Source organism: Camarhynchus parvulus, chromosome 4A, assembly GCF_901933205.1.
Source record: "Camarhynchus parvulus chromosome 4A, STF_HiC, whole genome shotgun sequence".
Taxonomy (NCBI): domain Eukaryota; kingdom Metazoa; phylum Chordata; class Aves; order Passeriformes; family Thraupidae; genus Camarhynchus; species Camarhynchus parvulus.
The window spans coordinates 4,521,837-4,547,766 of NC_044600.1; the positions used below are offsets into that span (position 1 = coordinate 4,521,837).

A 25,930-nucleotide genomic window follows, 5' to 3' on the forward strand; every position below is an offset into this window, starting at 1 on the left:
TAGTTTTGATCCTGATTATTGGCAAGAAAACCAGGTGATTATTTATAATAATATCTAAAAACTTGTTGACTTTATAGTAGTTTTTCTCTGTTTGCTTAATGAAGCAATGGCTAAATCAGATTAAACTTTGTCCAGGGCCTCTACATCATGCACAGAAATGCCTTGGGAGGGTAAAAAACTCTGAGCTGTTTATTTGTTAGCACAGGGCAGACTGAATTTAGTGAATATATCCCATACTGGGCTTTCTCACCCGTTTTTTACACGTATTCTTGCAAATATTGTACCACCCTCTGTATGAAATGTCTGTAGGAATGAGATTATTGCAGACAAATTACAGCTGTTTCCCCACCACATCTGGGCTTTCTGCAGTGACTCTTCTCGTGTGTGTGGTGGATAACAAAAAATAATAAGTATCCTGTTATTTTGGGCGTGAAATCTGATAGTGAAAAACACACCAGGGAGAACTCTTTGGTGATAAAAATTTAAATAGACCCATTTATCAATATGACAGAGATTTGACCTGAAAGTTAAAGTGTTTGGAAGTTAAGTGGGGCTGTGTAAAGAAAGTTGAGGCTGCGCTACAGATAGACCGTGGGGTTTGTAAGTTATTAAATCAAAATAAAAGGTATTGACAAAACAATAAATTGCCTGGATCACCCCATCTAATAGGTTCTGGGAGCACTAAATACATTCTCCACGCTAAAGATGTGTGAAGCTTTTCCCTTTCTCATACTTTTGTTCTTCTCCTTGAAAACATGCGCACCGTGGTTGGTTTTATAACAGACTTGGCACCAAATTGGGCCTGGGGATGCTTTGCCAGGGAGCTGGCTCGGAGCAGTGGTGGGGAGCAGAGCAGGGGCATTGCTCTGCTACCAACAGGATTATTGGACTTTGCAGGTGGGGTACAGATCACTCTCTGGGGGATTAAAATAATAATAACAAACTTAATATCTTTACTGGGAGAGGTATTTTACTAATATCTTCTGGGCAGAGAGCACTGCGGCGCTCTTTGCTCTCCTCAGCTCCATTTCCATGCTGGGAATCCGTGGGATTCAGAGGGGGAGCAGCACCTGGCCGTCCCTTCCAGCAGGGGTGCTTTGGGAAGCAGGTAATGCCACCTCCTCACGTCACCCCCTAAACCTTTCAGGGCGACCAGCATCTTCCTGGGAGAGGGGCTCAGCTTGCTCATGGAAGAAAAGGAAAATGCCTGTGGGACAAACTGGGTTGGGGAGGTTGAGAGTGAGTAGTGGGGCAGCTCTTCACCCCCAGAGTCTTCAGCTGGGCTCTGCTTTTCCCAACTCCGCGGGGCTGGGGGTGAGCACCCCCTACCTCCAGCTTCCCTGCCGAGGAGGGAATGAGGCTGGCTCTGTTTGCCTTGAAAATGACACAGATTTGAGACTATTTCCCCTCCTGCAGATTTCTCCGTTGAGAGGAGCATGGAAGACATTACTATTTATAGTGCACAGTGCGTGTGCCCAGCGGGACGTCCCCGAGCAAACATCCTACCAGTTTGGAGGTGGGATGATTTCCAGCTCCCTGGCCCCCAGATGCCCTATCCCCTCTCCCAGGGAGGTGGGAAATCACACAGGGACACCTCCCATCTCCCCTCAGCTCTGCCTTTCTCTCTGTTCTGCTGAGATGAGATGCTCACCCCCTGCCGCGGAGCCGAGCATGAGGCTCGGAGGAAAAGCAAGTTTTCAGCAGAAATAATGCAAGTTTTAACAGAAGGAAAGGGCCCCAAAAAATGAAGGTATAAGGGGGCTTTAGAGGATCTGCAGAGTCTGGCTTGGGGATGGGCAGCTTGTGTGTGTGTGGGAAATGAAGATGGAAACTTGGTTTAACTAAAAGTGTTTGGGAGTTTCAAAGGGACAAGGACCAGCAGTGGGACCTGGGGTCTGTCACTGGCAATCCCTGCCTGACCACCTGGGTGTTCCTGTATGGGTTTGGGATATCAGAACCTCTTCATCTAAGCTTAATCTTGATATGGAAAAGATAGCTGACAACGGCAATAAAAATAACAGTAAGCAGTTGGAAAGGCCCAGCTCAAATCGTGCTCTGTCAACAGCTTTGCAATCTGTATAAATATGAGAAGAAAGACAAACAGCTGTGATTTCTCTTTAAGAATGTGAGTATCCATTGTCATAGATTTAGATTAGGATGTTTTACTTGTACTGTATGTAAATTCCTCCTTGGCAAATAACCCATGTCCACTAATGTATGTGTATTTTGGGTCTGTATAGTTTGGGTCTCTGTGAAATACAATGAAATTTGATAGCACACAGAAATACTTGCATGGAATGTCAAGTTTTTTGTGTGTGCTTCTCACATATCCATAAATGAGTTTACACATTTCTAATTACTCATTCAAAAAGAGACTTTACAGCACTTTTAAAGGAGAGCCAATTTTTTCCCTACTGTGTTCTGTTTTTACAGCTTGTGGAAAGCTTATTTAACGAAAGTTTAAGTAATCAGCGAAAGTCATTTCTGAGCAAAGACTGACAGATATGAAGCCTCTTTTCACACTTCATAAGAGGTGGAGAGGGTAGCCATAAAATTTACAGCTGAATAGTACTCTGTTCAGCTTAAGTTATAGAATTATCAGTGTTCCAGGCATGTGAGAGGTTTTAGGGAGATGAAGTTTTTAAAGTGATGCTCTATGTTTTGTGTAGCTGAGCTCTGAGTGCAATACTAATAACAACCCACCCTTCCAAAGGCAGCGACCTGCACGTCCCATGGGGCTGATGTTGTGCTAAAAATATGTGTTTGCAGCTAACTGAGCTTCATGATATATTAATAAAACCCCAGCAACGTGTTCCCTTTGCAGAGACTCACCTCTGGCTATGAAAGTATGAATTCCCAGGATATGGAAATGAGAGCACAGGGTGTGTGGGTGAGGAAGGAGTGGGGAGGAAGGTGGCACTGTCAGCATCTCTGTCCCACCCCTGCAGCACAGGGACAAGGTTTTGCTGTAGGAGAGGCCTGGATAGAGAGTGGTGGACAATCAGTGACTTCTGCAGGTCAGGACCAATTGTGTTTAAAAAGGTGGAATGAAACAGGAAGAGCTGGGCTGTGTTATGAAACTGAGAAATGGGAAACCTCCATCCCAGCTATAAAACTGAGCGTGGTTTTTAGAGGTATTTGTAGGCATTTGAGTGTGAATTGTTCTAAATATCATGAGGTGGCCACATGTTGTAATCATGGGTATCGCATACAAGTAATCATCATTGAATCAGAGAATGGTTTGGGGTAGAAGGACCCCTCAATGGCATCCCATCCAACCCCCCTGTCATGAGCAGGGACATTTTCAGCTACACCACGTTGATTAGAGCCCTGTCCAAGAGAACCTTGAATCTTTCCAAGGACAGGGCCCTTTCCACCTCTCTGAGCATCCTGTGCCAGTGTTCTGCCACCTTGGTAAGAAAATTCTTCCTTATGACAACATTAAGCAAACAAAAGCAATTACTTAAGGAGCTTCAATATTATACTTGTTTTTCCACTCTTTCAACCTGCTGGGTTTTAGTTGGTTATTCTGTTATGCTTTAGCTGTACCTGCTTACCCAGGAAAAAAACAACAGAAAATCTTTTGTAATTCTTTAAAGCAAATAGTGTGAGATGGATGAAGTGTCACTGCAGCCACTCTGAGGTTGGCCAAGAACTGAACTGGGGAGGAATCTTCCATCCTCACTGCTCAGCCCTGGAGAACAGACACAAGGAGGTGACCCAGTGTACAGCTGCCACCAGTACATGGTTTAAACGCACAGAGTGCAAGGTTTATATTTTTTTAATTCGCTTTTATGTGAGCCAAATACAAGCAGCCTTGTAAAGCTCACTCTTGCACCAGATTAAAGCAGTGTCTTGGTAGCATTTACTGGTGGTTCATAAATCATGGTGGTGCTTTGTGACTGTCCACAAGCTGGTTTTGCTGCTAAAGGTTTCAATCATGAAGATGTACAGTATTATTCCAGGCACAGTTGTAGTCCTACAGAAATTATGCTGAGGTGTTTTTGGAGACCTGAAATTTGTGGAAAACCTGCATGTGTGGAGTGATTTTGGAAAGCTGAGTACTCTTACATGTACTGAGTACCTGTAAAGGTACATGGGGTACCTTTAGTTGCTGTGTTAAGAAGCACTTTAACTAAATACATGAGATATTGTCCTGTGTCTTTATGCAATTCAGGAAAATCACTCATCACACCAGTGTGCAAATTCACAGGGTTTCCCTCTGACATCTACTTCAACCCAGTTTAAGGTTTTCTGGCTGCTGATCACTTTGATTTCAGGTAAAAGTCACAGTTCCAGGGGCAGTGCCAGAATTTGCCAGACCCTACAGGTTTCCAGTTCGGGTTGTTAATAACCAACAATTCCCAACCCCATTCCCTTGACTCCAAACTGTATTCAGGAGGCGCTCGGTGCTCCTGCATTCAAACAGTTAATTTTCACTATGTTCTGTTAAAGAAAAGGAAAACTGTCACCCTGTCATTTTAGAGTCTGACACTAAGCTTGTCAAAAGAGACAGCTGTTAAACTGAATTACTGTTGACACGCAGAGAAACGGCCCTTGCCAGATGTAAAGGACATCTGCGGCAATGAAGTGGTACAGGGTGGCTTTTAAAATGTGGTCATACTGGTATTTGAATAGAGCTCTATGGCATTAAAACGTGGCCTTGACTCAGACAGTTTAAGGCAGCGAAGCAGAGCCAATGCCAGGCACAAAGAAGTGCTGATCTGTTGCTGTATCCATAACTTAGGCATGAATATGAAAACAGTGCAGTGTCAAAGCTATTAAGCTCTTATCGTGTATCCAGGAGGATGTGGGTTTAAAACACAGTGGGAAATATTTTGTATTTCTGGCTCCTTGGCTGTGCGGGTAGGTGAAGTGGAAATTCATAAGGTGGATTATGCAGGGAATGAATGGAAATAAGTCGTCTCGTCTTCAGCTAACAACTGCTCAGACAAGAATTGCAGAGGGCTTTAGGCTTAGGAAAGGAGGCTGGATGTGCCTTGCCAGCGTTCCTGATAACGCTCCCGGGATCTGGAGCACGTGGTGGGTGCTGGGGAGGCTCCCCTCTGGAAAGGGGAGTGAATAAAAACAAAAAAAATCATTGCACAGATATACCTGTAAAATTCTGCTTGGGTATATTAATGTACTTTCCCTAAAAAAAGAATCAGGATACCAAGTTAATGTTGAAAAAAATATAGTTATTATGAATATTTTAGAATTTAGCGATTGAACCAACAGTAGGGAATTCTGCACATTATATAAGAGTGCAAGTCTTTGATTTGCATGTCTTTAGTGTAGGAATAAAGCTGTTTGGGGGAAAAAAGTATCAGTTAAGCAATTTTGCTAAATGTATGAAAAATGAAATGTTATGAGATGAAGCATGTATTCATTATGAAATGAAATTGATGTTTGAAGCTAAAAAAAATATTCAGGCCAAACATTATTTTGAATATGTTAGCAGATCATATCTTGATTTAGTTGTGTGTTTAGTGAGAGCAGACACCAAAGAGTTTCCATCTGGAGAGAAAAAGGCAAATGGTATTTCCAAATGACACAGGTTAACGTGCTCCTTTCTGCAGGAAAATAGCATCACCAGCAACAACAGTTTCTCTTGACAAGAAAAAAGGTGGAAGAGGTGGGGCTAAGAGGGGTTTTCTCCTTCAAAAGAAGAAATGTTTCTTTCCAGGCACCTGTATGCTGAAATGGATTGAAATGCAGGTGATGAGGACTCATTCCTCTGCAGGGTGGGGGAAAGGGCAGAGTTTGTTTAGGTCTTGGATGATTTGGGCTGCATTGCTCTGAGGGCATCCCTTTCCCATGGAGAGTATCCTATTCCTACAGAGAACATCCCATTCCCATGGAGAGCATCCCATTCCTGTAGGGATCACCCCATTCCTGTGGAGAACATCCCTTTCCCAAGGAGAACATCCCATACCTGTGGAGAACATCCCATTCCTGTAGGGAACATCCCTTTCCCAAGGAGAACATTCAGCATCCTGTGCTGCCACTGCCCACCCCCACAGTGCCAAGAGGTGTAGGATCTGTGCTTGTGGTCCAGCTGGGAGCCTCCAGATGGCCAGAGACACGAGTTTAGTGTGTGATTTATGGAGGGGCTCTGGACAGGGCTGCTGCCAAAGCTGACCTGAGGCCACCAGCAGATGTGGCCAGCAGTGCTCCCACCACTCCATATGGCTGTGGTTGGTGGGGTCACAGCAGGAGAGGGTGTAACAGGTCCAAATATCCATGATTGAACATGAAATCCTGAGATCTCATTTATCAGCATCTGGCAGAGCTCTGCCATGTTCTCAGGAGTGTCAGGGTTTAACCTCCGTGGCACAGGCAGCAGGCACAGAGTGTTTGAGCAGCCCCCAGGAGTCAGGGTATCCTGCTTTGTCCCTGCTGGGGGACACTGGAGAGGAGCAGCCAGGATGAACCTGCTCCCCTGGGATCAGAGAATGTGGGTGTGTTTTGGGGTTCGGGATGCTGGGACAGCTGGTTCCCCGAGAATAACTTTGATGAATAAATGTTTAATGTGTTTTAGTCTGTGGAATGCCAGGGAGCAGGTGGCTGCCCAGCAGGACCATCTCTGGGAGCCACTGGAGCTTCCAGCCTGGTGGAGTAAGGACAGGACAGATTTAGGAGGAAATTCCTCTACAAAACACTGGCACAGGCTGCCAGGGGAGGTGGTGGATGCCCCATCCCTGGAAACATTCAAGGTCAGGTTGCACAGGGCTGTGCTAGGACAGGGATAATCCTTACCCTGCCTAACACAGGAGTTATTTGGGCAAAACCTCCTGTTCATCGCCAGAAGGAGGTTTTATTCTGCAATAAAAAGGGCTGAAATCTCCAGCCCCCTTTTCACTGCTCAATGCTGCAGGTTTTAGCCAAAGCAGACTGACCTGTTTCCACATGTTGAACTTTGCTGTAATGATTAACTTTTTACAAACAAGCACAAAGTGGAACATTTAAATAAACAGGAACAAGCTTATTATTAGATGGCAGGTTTTTATTCGATAGTTCTTATAATGTCATCGTTAGTTTATTAAAGCTTACCATGAAAAATCTCTTTCTCCTAATCTAAGCTCTTTCATACAGCTTCCCGCTTTGATTGACACGAAAATAAAATAACTAACCTATAAATTATAATGTACAGTTTAAATGATGGATAAATGCATTATTTGTAAAGCATTGCAAGGATCAACATATGCAATTTCTAGAAAATAAAAAATATTTTACAAAGATAATAATAGGGCAGAACTCAGCTCTTTTTGTGAACATTCTGACTGTATACTGTTTTAAGTGATCCTTTAGGTGCCCTCCAACCCAAACTATTGCATGATTCTATGCTATTTTTAGAAATCAAACAGATCTGGGAAAAAAAGCCTGATGCTATCAGCCATTTCAACATCAGCATCGTCAGTTCCAGGTCTAAAAATCTAAATCATAGAGTCACAAAAGGGTTTGGGTCAAAAGGGACCTTGAAGATCACCTCACTCCAACCCCCCTGCTGTGGACAGGGACCTTCCACCAGATCAGGCTGTTCCAAACCCCAGCCAGATGGGTTTGAACCCTTCCAGGGATGGGGCAGCCACAATTTCTCTGGGTAACCTGTGCCAGGGCCTCCCCACTTCTGCATTCTTCCCGGAGACACCCCCAACATTTTGAGTTTCCAGTAAGTAAATTTCTTGTCACTGAACTCCCCCAAAATCCACGTCTGTAAATACAATCTTACTCACCTGTCAGATGGTGCTGGAATCTTTCTTTCCCCTCTTTTCCATGCCAAGGAATGAAACTCCCTGAGCTCCCTGTGTTCCCTGGGAGAGGCTCTGTGCCTGGACAGGGTTAGTCCAGCTGGACTTCCGTCCCCAAGCTGGAGTGTCCCCTGCACTGTTGCAGACAAGGGAACGAAGTCATTTACCAGCAGAAAATAATGCACAATGGCTCCTTACAGTCTGCCTGTTTGTTGGGAAAGCAGGGATCTCCAGGGAGGGAAGGACTCCCTGCTACTTCTTACACACCCTGTTTTAGGTTGAGGTTTTTAATTCAGCTTTTATGCAGCCTGATAACTGCTCCTCACTGGAAGAGGCACCTTGGATAAATGGAATTTGCTCAGTGAGGCCACCTCGGAGCGCTGGTGCTTGGTGAGTGCCATTAATGGGTTTAAATTTGACTCTGCAAGTCCCAACATGGAAAATGTGCCTCTTGTCCCCAGAGCTTTGCAGCTTAAAATGAGTTAATAGCACATCTCAGGCTAGATCTGAGTGCATATTATAAATGACTAATTTACTTCTTGAATTTAGCATTTCCCCTGCTTAGATTGTGATTTCTAGGAATAATTTCCTGTATAAAGGTATTTTTTTTTCTCTCTTGCTTTGCAGTGTGAATTGAAGAAATATTTGGAAACAGAGGTGATTGTTACCTTTCTGGGCTTGGGTGTTCATGGAGCATTTCTGAGCAACACCTAAAATTCAGTTTCCAAGGCTGGAGGCAGCAAAAGGCAAGTTTTGTAAAGACAAAATGAGACCAATGGGAAGAAATTTCCTCCCAGCATATTGGGACCCCTTCTCAACAATAAAAACCACCTAAGTAACCCTGATGTTTGTGGATTTTGTAGCTGTGTGTTCAGGCCAAACACGAGGCAACATTTCCCCTGGATTTATGGAGTTTAACAGCGCAGGGAGTTTGGGATCTTCACAAACTGTAACCATATTTTACTGGTGGCAAATCTTTTGTGATCCAAGCTCGTTCGTGATGGGAATGGGCTCAAGGTAAGGTCATGAGGAATTATATTGTTTTATATTGTTTCTTTCTTTCCCCTGTGTGGAATTCTCAAAAGCCAGTTGCTGACTGGGTTGGTAAATCACATTCTGCATAAATATATTGATAAATACCAAAAATTACTCCTTTTCCATCTCTGTTTGCATTGAAGAGGTTTCTTGTTTCAGTGACTTTTTCCTTAGAATATGTTTTTGCAAGCCCTTTGAAAAGCCAGGTAATACATCCTCATGTATCCTTACTCCTGCCCCATGTCCCTCTCATGTTTTAAGATCAATGTCACAGGCACAACCAGTTCTTCCAAACATCACCTTTTTTCTCTTTTTGACCTTAAATGTTAATGTACTCTTTCTGCTTTATTTTCTTTTCAGAAATTCTGTTTATTATTTGAAATGAACAGGCAGCAAATAGAAGTTTTCTCTAAAATAAGTGGAAACTCCATTTTTTGCATCTATTTTCTCATGTAATTAGCTGTCAGGTTGGTAAAGGGAATCTGATTTTCAGCAGAGGAACAGAGTTTTCTTTATTTTTGCTTTATCTAGAGGGATTTTCCATATTTTATAAAAGCTGTATGTACAGGTAAAGATAAGGAAAGAGGAGGGCAGGTCTTGGTGTGCTCACTGAGTAGCTGATTTAGAGAAATGGGGGTCCCCTGGGCCTGACTTGCAACCAAATGACCAAAACACTTTGCCTTTTATTTATTTATCCAGCTACTTAACACTTCTTACTGTTTCTCTTAAATGAATTAATTTACCCTGCAAAGCACTCCTTGCAATAATCAATGACTCATTACACTGAAAGCCCGCAGGAAATACTAATTAAATGAAAAATGTGCAGGAGGAATGTGCAACTTTTGTATTTCTAACGACCCAAATACTCTGTGCTTTCTTTTTTTTTCTCCCAAGTTCTCATAAGTTACAGGAGAGGTTTTTGCCTTCAGCCACAGGGAGCTGAGGTGGCTTGGAGGGTGGTGATATTTCCCAGACATACCAAATCCAGTTCATTTATCACCAATATCCACAGGAAATAATAATCTGTTTATACATCACATTTCTCTGAGCTCTGTGAGGTTCTAGTTATGAATTCCTTCCAGCTGCTTTTCTCATTCCCACAGCAGAATTGCCTGGGAAGGGTTATCCCGTATCCATCACTTACTCCAACAATTATTGACTGATAGCCACTGGTAATTCCAACTCTCTGACAATCTTTGATAAACATTTTGTGTTGTTACTATGCTCTCAAATGTCTCCTCACCCATAAAGGCCTTGAACTCCAGGCTGGGTGGCTGGCACAGCCACCTTTTTGGGATCTTTGAATAGGAAGAGCTTAATAATATGCAAGATGAAGGTTTTATAAGGGTAGAAATGCCAAAAATGAGAGTGGGTTCAAACCTCCTGGGAGGGGCTGTGTCCTGCTCCCTTTGGGGAAGGGATGTCTGGAGCAATCAAAGTTTCTTTTATCCTGGTCAGTGATTTTTGGAGAAAGTGTGTTAAGCCAAGCCATGAAATAAAGCAATCAGAACAAGGTAAAGAAAAATCCCCCCAAACCACCACCAGCACCAAAAAACCCCCAATAAAGACAAAAAGAAAGAAGAAAAAAAAAAAAAAGCAGTGGCCCAGCTCCTTTCCTTCAAATCCTTTGCTCTGATGGTTTTGTAGGATACCAGTTTTCTGTTCTGCTTTTTTCCCCACCAAATCACCCCTCAGATTTTTTCCTCCCTCCAAATTTGCATGTATTTTTTGCAGGTTGGTGTTTCCTTTTCCACCAGTCCATACCTGCATTCAGGTGCTGCTGCTCCCATTTATTTTAGCAAGTGACCCAATGCCAGCCTGGGACACTTCCATCCTGAAAAAGGTCAAGCCACAAACACCAGAAATAATTATTTTGTCTTTTAAGTAACATGGGAAAAGAGGGAGAATAAGAGAGGAATTAATTCCCTACTCAGTTTTAAGGCAGCAAGAATTTAAGTCAATTTAGCTCCTCGTGCTAATTAATACTCCCAAAGAGCTGTAAAATGTAACAACAGAGAGGATGAATTATTTAAAGTGGAGGTGACCAAGAGAAATCTGGATGAACACGATACTGCCTCTACTTTTGGTTTTCAGGCAATAAATTGCATTAAAAATGGTGGCAATGTATTGAAGATTTTGGTAACGCTTTGTTCTCAACTGTAAGGAGTTGTGTTTCTGTAGATTTCCTGTGCTGCAGGACAGGGAAGGCAGGGAAGGAAGAAATTAGGGAGAAAAGAAGATTTTAATCCCAAATGGATGAAAATTGAGGTAGAAATGCCTGGTTTACCCCCTAACTCTGGATTTTTAGAGAGAAAACAAATGGTGGTGGTAGGGGTAGTAGTAGTGCAGTGAATTTATTTATTCTGTCAATAAATCAAGAGCTGGGTATTTTCCTTGCTCCTTTGTAGTTTTATTGAAGGAAAATTATAGAAATCTTTTCAGTGCTTCAGGGGATTGATACAGGTTACATTCCTGGCTTTCCGTCTAGTTTCTCCCTCACCAGCCTTTGGAATTCAGTGGGACTGATGGATTACGTCATTTCAGGAATTAGGCCCTAAATTCTGATGTCTACAAAACATAAAAGAGCTTGCTTGAATTGTGTATATTTTCCCCCTCAACCTGCAATATATTCCTTGAAGACAATAGAAAAAAAATTCATATAAAGTTGTCTCTTTATTTGGAGGTACTTTAATATCAGAGGAGATTTGCTTCCAGCTAAGAAAACATTTGTTACAGAACTAAAAATGTTTGATATGCTGCTGTATTAGATAAAGTTTGTTAGCTCACAGTGGCACAGTGCTGATAATTGAAGAACTCACAGGATTTTCGGCAGTAAAAGATCCCCAGTGAGTGCTGAGCTCAGTGGGAAAATGTGATGGATAAATCTGCAGTGAGAGCAGAGGAACAGGAGGGGAGCAGCTCTGCCCTCAACCCTGGGAGCCCCACACCACCTCCAAAGGATGTTAAAGAGAAATAAAAGGGAAGAGATGATATCTTGGGACATAAAAGCTGTTTCCAAAGAATTTTCTCGTTAAATATAATGTTGGACAAGAGCCCACGGAAATTCTCAACTCACTGGAGACTCCTGCTGTCGCTTGGCATGGCCTGGTCTAGTGGAGGAATCAGCCTCTAGCCCTGTCCTGGAATATCTAATTCCATGAGGAGAAGTGGGCACTGGAGATACTGAGAGAGATGGGAAAAGCCCAGGCAAGACAACCATGGCCAAAGCTGATGGATAAATTGGTTTTGTGTGATGGGGTGAGGAACATCAGCTTGTGAAGAGCTGATGGCTGCGATGAAGGTTTGTTATATCCCAGGTTAGCCAAACCTGGATGATCTCAGAAGGAATGATGAAGGTTTGTTATATCCCGAGTTAGCCAACCCTGGATGATCTCAGAAGGAATGATGAAGGTTGGTTATATCCCAGGTTAACCAAACCTGGATGGTCTCAGAGGAATGATGGTTTTTATATCCCGGGTTAGCCAAACCTGGATGATTTCAGAAGGAATGATGAAGGTTTGTTATATCCCAGGTTGGCCAACCCTGGATGATCTCAGAAGGAATGATGTAGGTGAGCCTGGAAAGAGCCAGAGAAGGAACAGCAAAGCCACCAGAGGAATGTGACAACAAACTCCAGAGAGCAAAGGCAGTGCCATGGAGGGGGAGGCTCGGGCACCTGTTGTGACAGCTGTGACTAAGCATACAATGACCAGATCAGGGTGAATAATGAGACAATCTGCTCATTTAAGAGTGGATATACAAACCCAGCAGGGACATGAAACTGTTTTGCTTTGTTTTACTGATAATGTGTTATTGGAGTCATGTCTCTGGCTGTGTCCTAGAGTGGGTTCAAAACAATTACTTACATAACACAGGATATATTTAAGTCAGGGAAAAGCAGGGAGGGAGAAACGTGTGTATCTCAATTTCTGGTTAAGAAGGAAAATGAAATTATGTTTTTCCCAATAGATTTATTGATTCCCCTTTTTCCAGCACGGGAATCTCCATCTCAAGGGCTGGATCCCACTTGCAAAACTTGAAGTGCAAAGTAATCAATGAACAAGACTAAGCCCTGTATCCACCCTTCCCAGCTGCTGGTTCCTACCCTAACAACCATTAATTATTCTAATAGCAAACTCCTTAAAAATGACTCAATCAATGCATTCTCCAGAAGCTGGAGCCCATCTCTGGATGCCTCCAGCCTGGTCCATGGTGGCCAGACAATATCTGATGCAAGCCCTGAAGTGCTTTTCTCTTGTAGTGCTCTGCTTTAGGAGTGGTCAAGTGTGCTATGGATCAATTTTGGGGTTGATTTTGAGGTGGCAAATGTGCTGCTTTCACAAAATTTCATCCATAGGTGAAAGAAAATTGTGTTTGCTGCTCACAGAGCAGAGTAATGTGCAAAACAACAAAAGGAAAAATTAAACTCTCAAAGCCAAGAAACAGCTGAGTCCAGGACAGCTTCCTGTGCTGCAAACCTGATTCACAAGTGATGGCATTCCACGAAAGAGTGACCCCCCCTGCTTTAATCTCAGATTAAAACCATATTGAGAAACTTGGAGTACAAAGACAAGATTTGTGGGATGTAAATACCTGGTGGGTGCAGCCAACCAGCACAAAATGTCTTTGGAGGCAGCTCAGTCCCTGCTGGAGTTGCTGTGCCTACAGATCATCGTGTACAGGGAGTAATTACAGCAGGGTTTGTCAACTAATTTGGTGGAGGGATGAATTCTTTATCTATTAATCAATGTAGGGAAGCATGAAGCACCTATAAACCATTCATCTCACTTTAGCTTCTTGTTTACCTTTAATTAGAGTTGCTCTGATTTGATTGGGGAAAATGGAGGTACCTTGGAATAGAGAGGTGTCAGCTGGGGCATCTTGGACAGCACTCCCTGCTGAGGGATCCTCAGGGAAATGGGTTGGCTAGTTTGGATTTTTATTTCCAAAATGTGCACCAATAAATTGCTCACAGGGTAAGACCCCTAAATCAGAGGTAAATAAATGGATGGCTATGGTGCCAGCAGCTCACCAATGAGAAGGAAGTTTGTAGCAGTGTGAATTAATTCATTTTTCATTTACACCTGCTGTGGGTCATCCCTCTTTTCTCATTTTTCCCATTCCTTTATTGTTATATTTATGCACAAGGAGGGTATTAGGAAAATTTCATTTCTTCACCTATTTCTTTGTCTACAGTTGAAACAGAGTAAAACCAATGTTTTTATGATTGTCATTTTATTTTATTTTTTCACTTTTAAAATTGTTTATCTTCTTCCCAGAGTTTCTAGAAGGATTATAGGTAAGGCTGTGACACCTATACAGAGTTATGGGATGTTTTATAACTGATGTGTTGTGTGTGATGCAGATAAATGCAACTGCAAGCATAGGAAGTCCCAGTGGGTCACTCTCATTTCATTTTGTTTTAGCCTGACTTTAAATCAGTGATATTTAATTCTTTTTTATAAGAGAAGTCTTAAAAATGCTTTTATAAAGTGAAAAGTCCTGGTTAAGCCTTGGAGTCCTACACGCCAGTGTGGAAAACTGCAGCTTCACTAAAAACCGTGCAGTAAATGTGCCATTCCTTGGTGCATGCTTATTATGGGTAAATATTGTTCTCTGGATAGTGCCTAGAAATTGTAATTAATTTCAAATACTCCCTCTTTTTGTCCACGTATGCAGATTTCAAATCTGTGCCTGCGCCGGTTTTGACACCGTGCAATGAGGCATCCGAGCTCTCAGATGTCTGGCTCTTCCGAGTTGTGAAATGAGAAAACAAACAAACCCAACCATTCCAGCCCTGTCAATCTCCTTCTCAGTGGACAGATGCCCTGGTGCCAGAAAAGCTTCATCCCACGATCCCACACCTCTTGGCAGTGCCAAAAAAAAAGCCAGAGATCTACTGGACGCGAAAGCACGACGGTTCCTCACCCCAAAAAATGGGATTTATGGCCACACTGGAGCTCCTGGGTGAGGCTGTGTGGGGAAATGAGTGCAGCCTCTTCCTCTGGCATTCCTGGTCTCCCAGATAATCCATCTGATCTGCTCCTGGAGCAAGGTGCCTCTGGACAGTGATGGATTAACAGGAGAGGGTCCAGGTTTCTGGAATGCGCCAGGTACATCAGCTCATAGAGTTTGTGGATTGCATTGTTAATTAATTAAATGGTATCGTTAATTATGGTTTTAAATATTTTATTGGGTGCTAATCTGGTGGGAATCGGCTAAACTTTCTGAGGAAAATAGAGAGTTTGGGTGTTAACAGAGTTCTCTGAGCTGCCTGTGGCCTTGTCCCTTGAAGGCCATCACTGGAGCTCCCAGGTCAGGTGTCCTGTTGGGCACAGGATTTTTTGGAGGGGGATGAGGCTTCGGTCTGGTCTGTCCAAGCAGTCCAGGGGACATCTTGGTGGGCACAGTTCCAACAAAGCCCAGCCTGGTGCTACAAAGCCCCCCAAGATGCATAAAACCACCCTGGAGGTCTTACAAGGTGGGTTTGAAACCCTGCAGATCCCACTGCATTTATTGATCTAATTTCAGTTTAAAAAGACCCTGCAGATCCCACTGGATTTATTGTACAGCAACTGGCACTGCCTGAGCCAATGACCTGCTTTGGTGCAGAGATTTTCTTTTTGGTTAACGATTTGTTTTCAGTTTCAGTCACATGTGGCATCCCAAGGAGCTGCAGCATTCAGGCCTTTTTAATGAATTCCTATCCTTGCATATTAGTGGGAATATTTCCACTGCAGCAAACACCATAAACAGTTTCCACACTGGGGTGTGTTATACTGCCACCAGAATTGGTTCTTCTGATGGTTCATTTCTTTTATGCTGAGAATTCAGGACCAATTCAGCTCGGTTTTATGCATCATTAGAGATTTACAATTACTTTGCTATAGTTTCTTTCTGGAAGCCTATCTCTCATGGTTAATGCTATGGGAGTCCTGTTGTGTGGAGGCTGCTATGAGCCACCTTATAGCAATAAAGCATTTGAGAAGGATTTGGAATTATGAGTGGCTAAATTCTCCATGCAGCGCCTGTAATGCTGTTATCCCTTGCTGAGCTTGGGTTGAAACCCTTTTTTTTTCTTCTCCCCAAATTAGAAAAAAAAAAGTGCTGTTTCTTTTAGAGGTTTTGAATCATTTACATGTAATTTTTTTTGTTGTTGAACCACTGTAGTCAGAAATGAGGAATTGTGCAAATTTCCATTTGGATTTCATGATCCTTAAAATACATTTAGGTTGTATTAGTATATAATGAAATAAGGCCTCATCATTGTTTTTTAAATCTCACTTTTAAAAAGACTAATCATTATTTGGGACTTTATTTTGGTTTTTTTGGATTTTATGTGGATTGCTAAAGCCTGTAAATTTCACAAGCTTTGTCTTTGCACAATAAGCAGGGGATCTGCATGTGTTATAATCCACATAACTCACATTTTACATAAATACACTATTGCACTGAAACAAACATGATATGCAGTGCATAATATGGGCCTGATCTAAAGGCCATTAAAATCAATGAAAAGATTTCAAATTAACTTTTATAGCCTTTAGATCAGGCTCTAAATGGGCAAATTACAGTTATGGAGTTTCCCATTTACATACCTGTGTGCTGCATTTAATGTATTTTATGGAATTGAAATTACTTGGTCCTCTTTTTCATGCTTTTTTAGGCTAAGAATTTGCCAAGGGCATCAACAGCAGTTTTCCCAGGCTCCAGCACAAGGATTATGTAGTCAATCCACAAATGACTCAAATCTTTGAAGAAAAGGACATGGTTATCAGAGAGGCTTTGACGACAGCAAGGACGGGGAGTGCTATCTGCCTTTTTCCATCAGAGATCCCCATTCCCTCTCATTAACATACCCAGGACATCAGCACAGCCATCGGGCCCGAGGGAATTGCTTCCAACTTTTAAGGGAATATTCACAAGACCTCACCCCTGTGTTGTTTCAGACAGATCAAACCAGATTTGCCTCGTGTAAGGTGAGAAGAAAGGCTGGGGCACGGCAGCATTAGGGGAGGGATTCAAAGGTTGCAGGGAATTTTCAAATCCATTGTTACATCTTGGTAATCTTTCTTCCTTTACAGGGTTCTTCAATCCCACTGAAGATGTGAAAGCTGCTGCTGCTGTAAGTGGGGAAAGGAGATGTCTCTACCTGCTCTCTCCCAGTGCCCTGCAATGAAAAATGCTTTTGGAGCAACACTGGAAATAAGCCATCAAAATATCTGATTAAACCGCTTAGGAAACTCTCACTAATCACCTTCTCTGCTCTTGATGGAATGTATTTATGCATTATAAATATACTTACTATGTGTGTGTGCTCCATAAATCACACCCAGCACTTGTATATGATGTATAAGCACATTCTATAGAACACACACAAATACAGATGCCAAGCTCCCACAGAGTTCATCACTGGCAAGTGTTTGAAGGATCTGATCCTTAATATTTAATGAGCAAGATGCTATTTCCTTCCTCAGCTTTTATCTCTGGTTTGGCATAGTCATTAAATTTGTTGTTTCCTTGCAGGATTATATAATTTATGACCTAATTGTAGACTTTTGTGTAACCGCGTTGAAACACTCGTGGCGTATCCCGGTTTCTCCACACGGAGTGTTCCAGCATCAGCCACCAGCTCCAGCATGACTTCTGTGAGCTGCCTGTCAGCAAGGAGTCACAGGCATGAAAGGAATACAGCCCAACAATATTCAGGCAGCATTAGAAGATTAGTTTGTGGGGGTTTTTGCCCTGCAAAAAACATGATTTAGCAGCATTTCCAAAGCCGTCTGCGGTGCTGGCAGGAATCCCCAGGTAAGACAGGCAGCACCCAGCGACTCTTATTGCTGAAAATATTTTCATTCTCTGACTTTCAGACTGCTCTGGGACAGCAGTGCAGGCAGGGGTGTCTGGAGGTGGGGAAGGATGACACTCAGTGCTTTAGAGCCACTGCCAGCCCCTCACCCTCTGGAATTTCCTCCCAGCACCAGCCCAGCTGCTGGGCTGATTTTTTGCTGCACAAGGTGCGGCTGGATAACTCCAAAATGAATTCTTCTAAAGCTGCAGCCACATTTTTTGGTGCTTTCTGTGTGTCCAGAGTAATTCAGAGATGCTGTAAATAGTGCCATGAGCTTCAGTTATTCTGTCAATTTAAACCATATTGTTGGGACCAGTCTTTCATCCAATTTAATATATTGGCCGTTGCATTAATGCACTTTGAGAGCATTTTATCCTGGTGTTCCATAAGGAAGTGGCTTGTGGTTGAGGAAGGATTTGATGCTTCCTTTGTGCCTGCAGTGCTGTTTGGAGGAGTTTTCCTCTTTTTCTACCTTATCCTGAATATCCAGAATTAGGGTGCTCAGATCAGCAGCAGGAACACAAGGGACACCCCTCTAACACAATTTTGTGCACAGGCTGAAGAAGCAAAAAGAATCCTCATGAAAAGGGGACATTAATTCTTGGATTAAACAAAATTGGAGAGTTTGTCTCCTTGGCTTTAATGGAGCAGTTCCAGGAAAGCAGCAGAGAACAAAGTGTTTTCAGTATCACATAATTCAAGAGTAAAATCATAATTCCAATTACCATTGCAGGCACTTCTGGCCTTGGGAAACCTATGCTAATATTTATTATTATATGATTGACCTCTGATTTCTTCATCATTTACATTAGCAACCCTGATATTCTTAGTAACATCCTTTAAATCATAGAAGCAGGTGTCAACAGTGCATGATGAAGTCACATCCTGCAGATTTTTTATTTACTTAGTCCATTTTTTCCTGATTAAATACCATTGTGAGATGCAGAATCTTACCTCCATAGGGTCTCTAGGGGTGTATATAATCATGGAATGCATTTTCTATAATCTGACAAAATGAGTCAATCCTATCAGAGTACAAACAGTTTTACAAAGTCAGTATTTCACTCCCATCACTGCCTGACATCATCTTCCACGCAGCACAAGAAAATATTTACTTGGCTCTTTGGCATGAATTGCCACAAAGCCTTTGGAACAAAAACCAAAAGGTGAGAATTAAAGTGGAATCACTTGACTTAATGAATTTAGCCTATTTTCTGTGTGCTGGATTTAGATGTCAGATGATTTCTTCTAATGTTTGGGATGGACATGGACACCTCCAGTCCCTGATCTTCAGTGAGGTGCCTACACACGGATCACAGAGCTGCCCAGAATACCCAAAGCTGGAAGCTGATCCTCTTCTCCATCATCTAAATATTTTCTTTGCATAAGTGAGCATTTCTCTGGATGAATTAACACACTGCATTAATTTTCCAGGTGCAGGTGAGGTGCCAAGGGCTGCCTGGGGCTTCTCACTGCCTTCAGCAGAGTTGATAAAATTTTATTTATCCACAAAGAGACTGATTTTTTTTTTTTTTCCAGATCGTTCTGGGGATGAGTCAAAGAGTTTAAATTCTCTGTCTCCCATATCCACTGCTCATCTTCCTGCTGCTGTTCACTTCCAGAGAGCACAGCCAGGGGCTTTTCAGCATCTCCTCGGGAAATGTTCCCCATCTGTGGCGCTGGGGAAAGAGGCACCCACCCGGAGAGGGCTGTCCTGGATCATCCCTGTCCCTCATCCATCATTCTTTTACTGAAATTAGGTTCCTCTGAACTTACATTGCCTTAAAGCGTTTACCTGGCTCAGCAGGTGACAGGATTTGGGATGTTCCAGATAGATTTTGCATCATTTGGGACAAATGTTTAAGGTTTGTAAGCTTTATCCAGTTGTCAGGCAGGTGAGTCCTCTTCCCCTCTCTGGACACGCAGCCCTAAAAACACCCTTTGATTTCTGGGTGTCAGTGAGGGAACAGGGTCAGAGCAGCCCAGATCTTGTTCCTGAGGGCTGTCAGTGTGCAATAACCATCAGCAGTCCCTGTAATGACACAGCCAGGCACCAAACACCTGCAGGGGAGCTCCTCAGGCGAAATTCCCCCCGGCTCCAATCAGGATTTTTCCGGAGCAGGGACCGCTGGCTGCGCTCAGGGCGATCCTGCTCCTGGCTGAAGAGGCACTTCTAATCGACTGCTAAGAGACTTATTAGCAATGTAAAAAGGAATCGCGAGCGAGGAAAGTATTCTTCCTGACCGAAATGCGCTTTGTAAAATTAGTTTTGCTGACAGGAGTAGTTGGGTTAAACTCCTCGTGACTGTGGGTGCTATTTGTTGCCCATTATCTTACCCAAGCTAAGGGTATCAAACTCTTTGAACTTTGTAAGTAATTGTTTCCGAAGTGCTGGATTTTTTTTTCTCTCTCAAATTCTGTAGAGAAAAGCTGGTTTCTAATCCTTTCTCTGCCAATGCTTTTACAGCCTTTTCCCACTCTTGATTTCTTTCTCCTCTTTAGATTTGAATATTTCTTAGATATTATAAAAATCTCTTTTAAGGGGCAGTGCAGAGCTTTTGCTCAGATTGGGAAAATCATTCCTAGAGCTTTAAGAAACTGGAGAGAGAGAAAAAATATATCAACTAGAAGAACGTTATTGTGCACTGTGGCAGATGTTGGGCTGTGGTGTGATGTGTGTCCAGCGCAGGCTCCTGGACTTCAGTTTGGATTTTTCTCACTCCAGATTCCTGAAGAGTGAAGGGGTCGGACCTTTCATTCCTTCTGAGCTGAACCAGAGCTGAGATTTGCTCCTCCCTCCCCAACCCCACCTCGACATTGCTGTCTCCCTTCTGTGCTGAGGAGAGGGGCATCTTTTTCTTGAAATACAATTTTTCTCAGTTTTATTTCACTTTTGCATCCACAGTAACAAATATTAATGCAGAAACAGGACAGAAACTGTCCCAGAGTGTGCACAGAATGTGCAGTGCCAGAGCCTTCAGGAAATCCATAAACCTGCTAAAATCCAGGCCAGCCCAGGGATGTGGGAAAACTGAAATGCTGGAAAAGCAAGACATTATTTTCTCCACCATCCTGGAAAGCTGTATGTGGATTCTTTTAGTTATCTGCTATTTATTTCTTTACTTATTTTGGCAAAAGACACAAATAATGAGAAATACCAATGACAGATTCAGACGCCAAATGTTTCATCCAGGCTCCCTCCACAGATCAACCTTTCTGCTCATCTAAAACAACATCTATTAGTGGGTTTATGGTCTTCTTGAGTTCTCCAGCATGGGGGAAGTAATCCCTGAGAAGCCCAGCTGGGATATTTCCTTCTTGTCTTCAAGCAGTGACTCAGCTCTTGATGTCAGGGGGCTCCCACAAAGACAGATCTTCCCTCCTCCTCCTTCAGGGCCAGGGGTTTCAGGTCTCGGATGCCACCAGCAGATCTCCAGGCGCTTGATGATGGTCTATTCCCTTCTCCAGCTGAAGCAGGAAGGAATTTAAAATTTAGAATCATGGAATCATTCAGGTTGGGAAAAAACTTTAAGGTCATTGAGTCCAGTTGTCAACGCAGCAGCACCCCCATGTTCACCACTACACCAAGTCCCCAGGTGCCACATCCACAGGTTTTCTGAGCACTTGCAGGGCTGGTGAATCCATCACTGCCTTGGGTAGCCCATTCCAATGCTTTACACCCTTTCCATGAAGAAAGATTCTCTAAAATCCAACCTGAGCCTCCTCTGGCCCAGCCTGAGGCTGTTCCCCTGTTCCCTGGGAGCACAGCCTGACCTGGGACTGTCCCCTCCTGTCAGGAGCTGTGCAGAGCCACAAGGTGCCCCCTGAGCCTCCTTTTCTCCAGGCTGAGCCCCTTCCCAGCTCCCTCAGCCTCTCCTGGAGCTCCAGACCCTTCCCAGCTCCGTTCCCATCCCTGGACTCGCTCCAGCCCCTCGAGTTCTCTCCTGCAGTGAGCAGCCCAACACCTACCACAGCATCTGAGGAGGGGCTGGAATCTTTTCCCCTGAAAAAAATAAACAAAAAACCAAATAAATAAATCTCTGATTTTTGCAAAGACACCTTCCAGCAGAGCCCGGGTGGGAATGCTGGCGTTCAGTGCCGTCCCTCCCACAGGAGCTCTCCGGCTCTCCCTGCATCGCTTTGGTTTGTGCTGCCCTGAAGTAATTTTCCTTGCTCCTGCAGCTCCTGTAAAGCCAGGAGAGCTCTCTTTATATTTGTTTCCAGGATGCCTTTTTCTCCTCTGCTTACAACTATAAAAGCAGCTTTTTTTCATGCTCCAAATTAGAGATAAATGGAAATTGCTGCTGAAGAAATAAAACACAAGGCTAATCAAACTGTGGCATGGGAAGCAGCCTTCAGCCAGTGCACTTTTGAGAGCTATTTTTAGACTACATTTTTATTTTGTCACTCCATATGGGAAGTCAAACCCATATGGTTTGGGAGAATGGAAGGTTGTGCTTTCATAGCGATCTCACAAACTATCCCAGCTCAGCTTTGTCCTTAAACTCATGCTCAAATCCAATTGTCTGAGGTGGGACTGGAGGTTGTACCAGCACAATTCCCTCCTGAGGTGTAAAACTATTCTACATCTGTTAAACCAGTCTCCAGTTAACTCAGCTCTTAGTTACAACTTTCCTCATCCTTACACCTTCCTTTTTTCCTTTTTAATCTCTTCTTCTCTGCTCCAATGTTCTGAAGCCCTGCTGGATGTGTTTGGTCCAGTACCAGCCAGGATGCAAAGCTGAGCATCCACAGCCATCACTCTCCTGCTCTTCACAGTAGATTTTCCTGTCATCCAAATATTCAGATTTCACTAATAACGAAAATTTTGAGGAATAGGACTTTATTCTGTCCACAACACATTGGCAAATTCTGAGTATGCTGATGGAGCAATAATTGGCTAGAAAAGGTGTTTTCCTTCTGTCACCCTAAATGTATAAAATTGGAAATGTATCCTCAGTGTTCATCCACCAGAATATCCGCTTGATTAAGTGTTAAAAGTTTTTCATGATGCTGAACCAAAATTATGTGTCTTTTAAGGATTTTTGTGGCATTGTTAAAAATATCAACAAGAAGTTTCTAACGTGGTAAATTTCAGAGGATCATTTTATGAGTTTTTCAATTGTAATCCTGGAGTTTCTTCCCTTTCCAGTTTTTCAAAAGGTGCAATTACACAAACTCAAATGACAGGAAGAAGCAGCTGGATGTTTTTATAGGTAAAATAGTGAGAAGAGGCTCAGAAATGTGGGTGATTGGTTTAGTGGATGTGGTGGAGTTGGCTCAAAGATTAGAATGGACAATCTTGGAGGTATTTTCCAAACTTAGTGATTTTGTGATTGTGTTGTGTGAATTACAGAGGCTCAGGGTAGCAAATACCCCATGGAGCTGCTCTGACTTAGGGAAAAGTCCTTTTCTGTGTTAGTTTTGATTCCAGAGCTGTATTTAACCTCAGTGTAGAAGCAGAGCTAAGGGAAGAGCAGGGCATTGGCACTTAATGTTTTATGCATTTTCTTTTTCCTTAGGAAACAATTCTCCCCTTTTGAGGGGATAAAGTGCAATGGAAATAGGACTGCTCAGTGGAGAATTCCTTGTGGCAGAAGGATGGGCAGCATGGAGATTTCTGAGATGGTTTGGATGTCACTTCCATCAAGTAGAAGGAATGTTATGTTAAAACTGTTTATCAAAGCTGAGAACTCATGGATTATTTTGTTGAAAAGTCAAGACAACAATCACTGATTTTTTTTCCCCAGGGCAGAGATTTTGTGTTAGAGGAGAAAATGAGAAAACAACCAGACCCCAAAAGAGGGAAAAAGGGAAAACCTGAGATTACAGCAGAGAAAAGGTATCAAAATTTGGAAAAGAAATTTAATGGAGCCCTAGTTGTATCTAAAATCCATGATTGTTTTGAAATACAGGGAACCACTGTCACATTATTTGTTCAGAGGGGCTCTATAGTCAGAAAATCTTCATCTCTTGTATCCCACTTTCAAGAGTTCAGTCTATTCCATTCTGAAATCCCAAAAGACAGGGAAAACACCTGGATTTATGGTTCTTGGGAGTATTGGGATTAGATGCAAGCAGCTGGGTTTCCCAGGAATGTTATTCTGGAATAATATTTAAGTAACACAAGTTCTGGCGCAGTGCTGGGGGGTGGTGTGGGTACAGGAGCACTGTCAGGTGGACTTGAAACTGGAAAGATTCCTTGTCACATAACTGATCCCAAATTTCACTTGGGATTTTTTACCAAGTTTCCATTCCCATTGCAAATATATGGATAACATATTTAGGCATTATCCTTAAAAAAGTAAATAAATAATTTCTTTAAGAGATGGGTGATCTGTAGAAGACATTTGTGTAATTTTGCATTCTAAATGTGATTTATATTTATAAATAAATTTGCATAAAATCTCCAGGTCTCGATGTCATAGTTCTATTCTATCTTTAATTCAGATGCTCAAAAAATGTAAATTGTTTTTACAGCTAAATAAAAGCCATACAAATCTACCAGGAGAGAATAATGAGATACACATTGTGCCATGCAGCCATGATAAATCAAGCAGCACCATGGTTACTGCCAAATTGTGAGGCTATCAGAAACCAAGGAATATCAGCACATAGAGATTCCTTTGGTTTTGCAGAGTAATCTGAACTAGGAGAAATTTATGACATGGGTTGGTAAGGGAAAATATTTACCTGCAAGACAAACAGGCCCCTAAAACGAGGAGGAACACTTGGTTTAGATGGCAGGGGTTTATTATATTTATTATATTATTTATACAATATATTTACCAGCCATATTTGGACCAGGCTCTGCATATATGCAAAATAAAGATACCAGAATTCTTGTAACGTGGGGGGGTTTGCAAGTGATTGGGGGGATTTGCCAATGAAGCACAGGCTTATAAAATATGGTTTGGCCATGAGGATGCACCAGGGAGGAGGGGTATTGGGATCCCTCAGTCATTGGGATCCTTAGTCAGAAAAAGGCTCCAAATGCTGCAGATTGGGATTAACCAACAGAATAAAAACTGGGTCCCCCTCATCAGCGATCAACTCAAACATGAGGAGATAATTATCCCAAATGAGGGTGTGAAAAACCTAAAGGATGGGAGTCATAGATGGGTAAATAAAAGGTCAGAGAAAGCTCAGCCTCCTTTCCTGATGAAGGCACTCAAGGAAAAAGTTACCTGGATTTTCAGGAGGACAAACCTTGCATTCTGTGACTTGATGTGGCCGATACAGGTAGGTCTCATCATTCTCTGGTTTTACCTCATCTCTGGCTGTGTCTCCCAGTAAAACTGGGAATTTTTTTGCTATTTGTTTGGTCCTGGAAATGTCTAAATCCTCCCTGCTCTTCAAAGCTTGTGTAAAATGCACTAAAGCTGATTTTCACAGCACTGCTGACTTGTTTGCTGAGTTATGCTGGTCTTGCTTTAATTAAGCTCAATATTAAGGTCAAACAGGGTCAGTGTTAAGGTCAAACACTCCAAGAGTCACCTGATGATTTTGCAGCTCTTTTCCAACCCTAATGATTCCAGAATTCTAAGTGGCTCTCCAGGAGCTGGGTGGCTGCTCCAAGGCCCTTTGCAGGAGGAAGGGTACAGAAGAGCAGGAGTGACCGAGGATTGTGTCCAGTGTGTCTGGATGAGTGACCACAGGGAATTCTTGGAGGAGGCAGCTGTGACAGGCTCTCCTGTAGAGCCTAAATCTTGCAGAATATTTGCTCTAGAGCTTCCACTTTCCAATTTCATTTTGCGGCCAAGCGTGTGCAGCAGACCTGGGTGTGCTGGGACCTGCTGCTTTTCCCTTGGGGTTTCCTCTTCCACACAAAAAAAGAAGCACTGGTTTTGTGCTGAATTGCAAACTGGCACCAACCAGGCCCCTGTGGGATTCTGAGCACCTCGTTGAGGAGGTGCTGAGCTGTTTGAGCCCTCAGCATCCTGAAGGAGAGATCCCTGTGGATCCCCTCCCAGGCACGTGGACAGCGGTGGCAGTGAATGGGGACAGCCCAAAACCCCCTCAAAAGCAGAGCTTTGTTCTGCTGAATTGGGCAGTGAATGCTTTGGGCATCCCAGAGAGCCTGGCCAGCCCTGTTGACTCCTAAGGACCACTCGTGTGCCTTAATTGAGGCAGTGCCTGAATGCTTTAACTGGGTGGGATCAGCACAAACATCCCTGAATGTCAAGCTCCCTTCTGTATTCTCTCTTCTGTGTCTTTTTTCTAAAGCTAATGACCACCAGGCATTAAAAACCCAGTTCTGGGCTTTGGAGATGCTGTGGCATCTGGTTTCCTA

At 42.9% G+C, this 25,930-nt stretch overlaps 1 protein-coding gene across 6 annotated transcripts in view; it reads left to right on the forward strand.

Moving 5' to 3' along the window:
* Window positions 1–24,302, forward strand: part of LOC115914707 — an 85,598-nt gene extending 61,296 nt beyond the window's left edge. For 2 of the 6 annotated variants that reach the window (XM_030967377.1, XM_030967381.1), the window contains exons 5-9: window positions 5,580–5,718; window positions 8,379–8,768; window positions 14,466–14,899; window positions 16,453–16,765; window positions 16,871–17,311. In XM_030967377.1, the coding sequence (XP_030823237.1) occupies window positions 5,580–5,718; window positions 8,379–8,465 (226 nt within the window). In that variant the 3' untranslated portion in view covers window positions 8,466–8,768; window positions 14,466–14,899; window positions 16,453–16,765; window positions 16,871–17,311. Of the gene's footprint in view, window positions 1–5,579; window positions 5,719–8,378; window positions 9,125–14,465; window positions 14,900–16,452; window positions 16,766–16,870; window positions 17,595–23,159 lie in introns of those variants that run through there. The other 4 variants (XR_004061447.1, XR_004061446.1, XM_030967379.1 and 1 more) reach the window with 4 other exon arrangements.
* The last annotated feature ends 1,628 nt before the right edge of the window (window positions 24,303–25,930 follow it).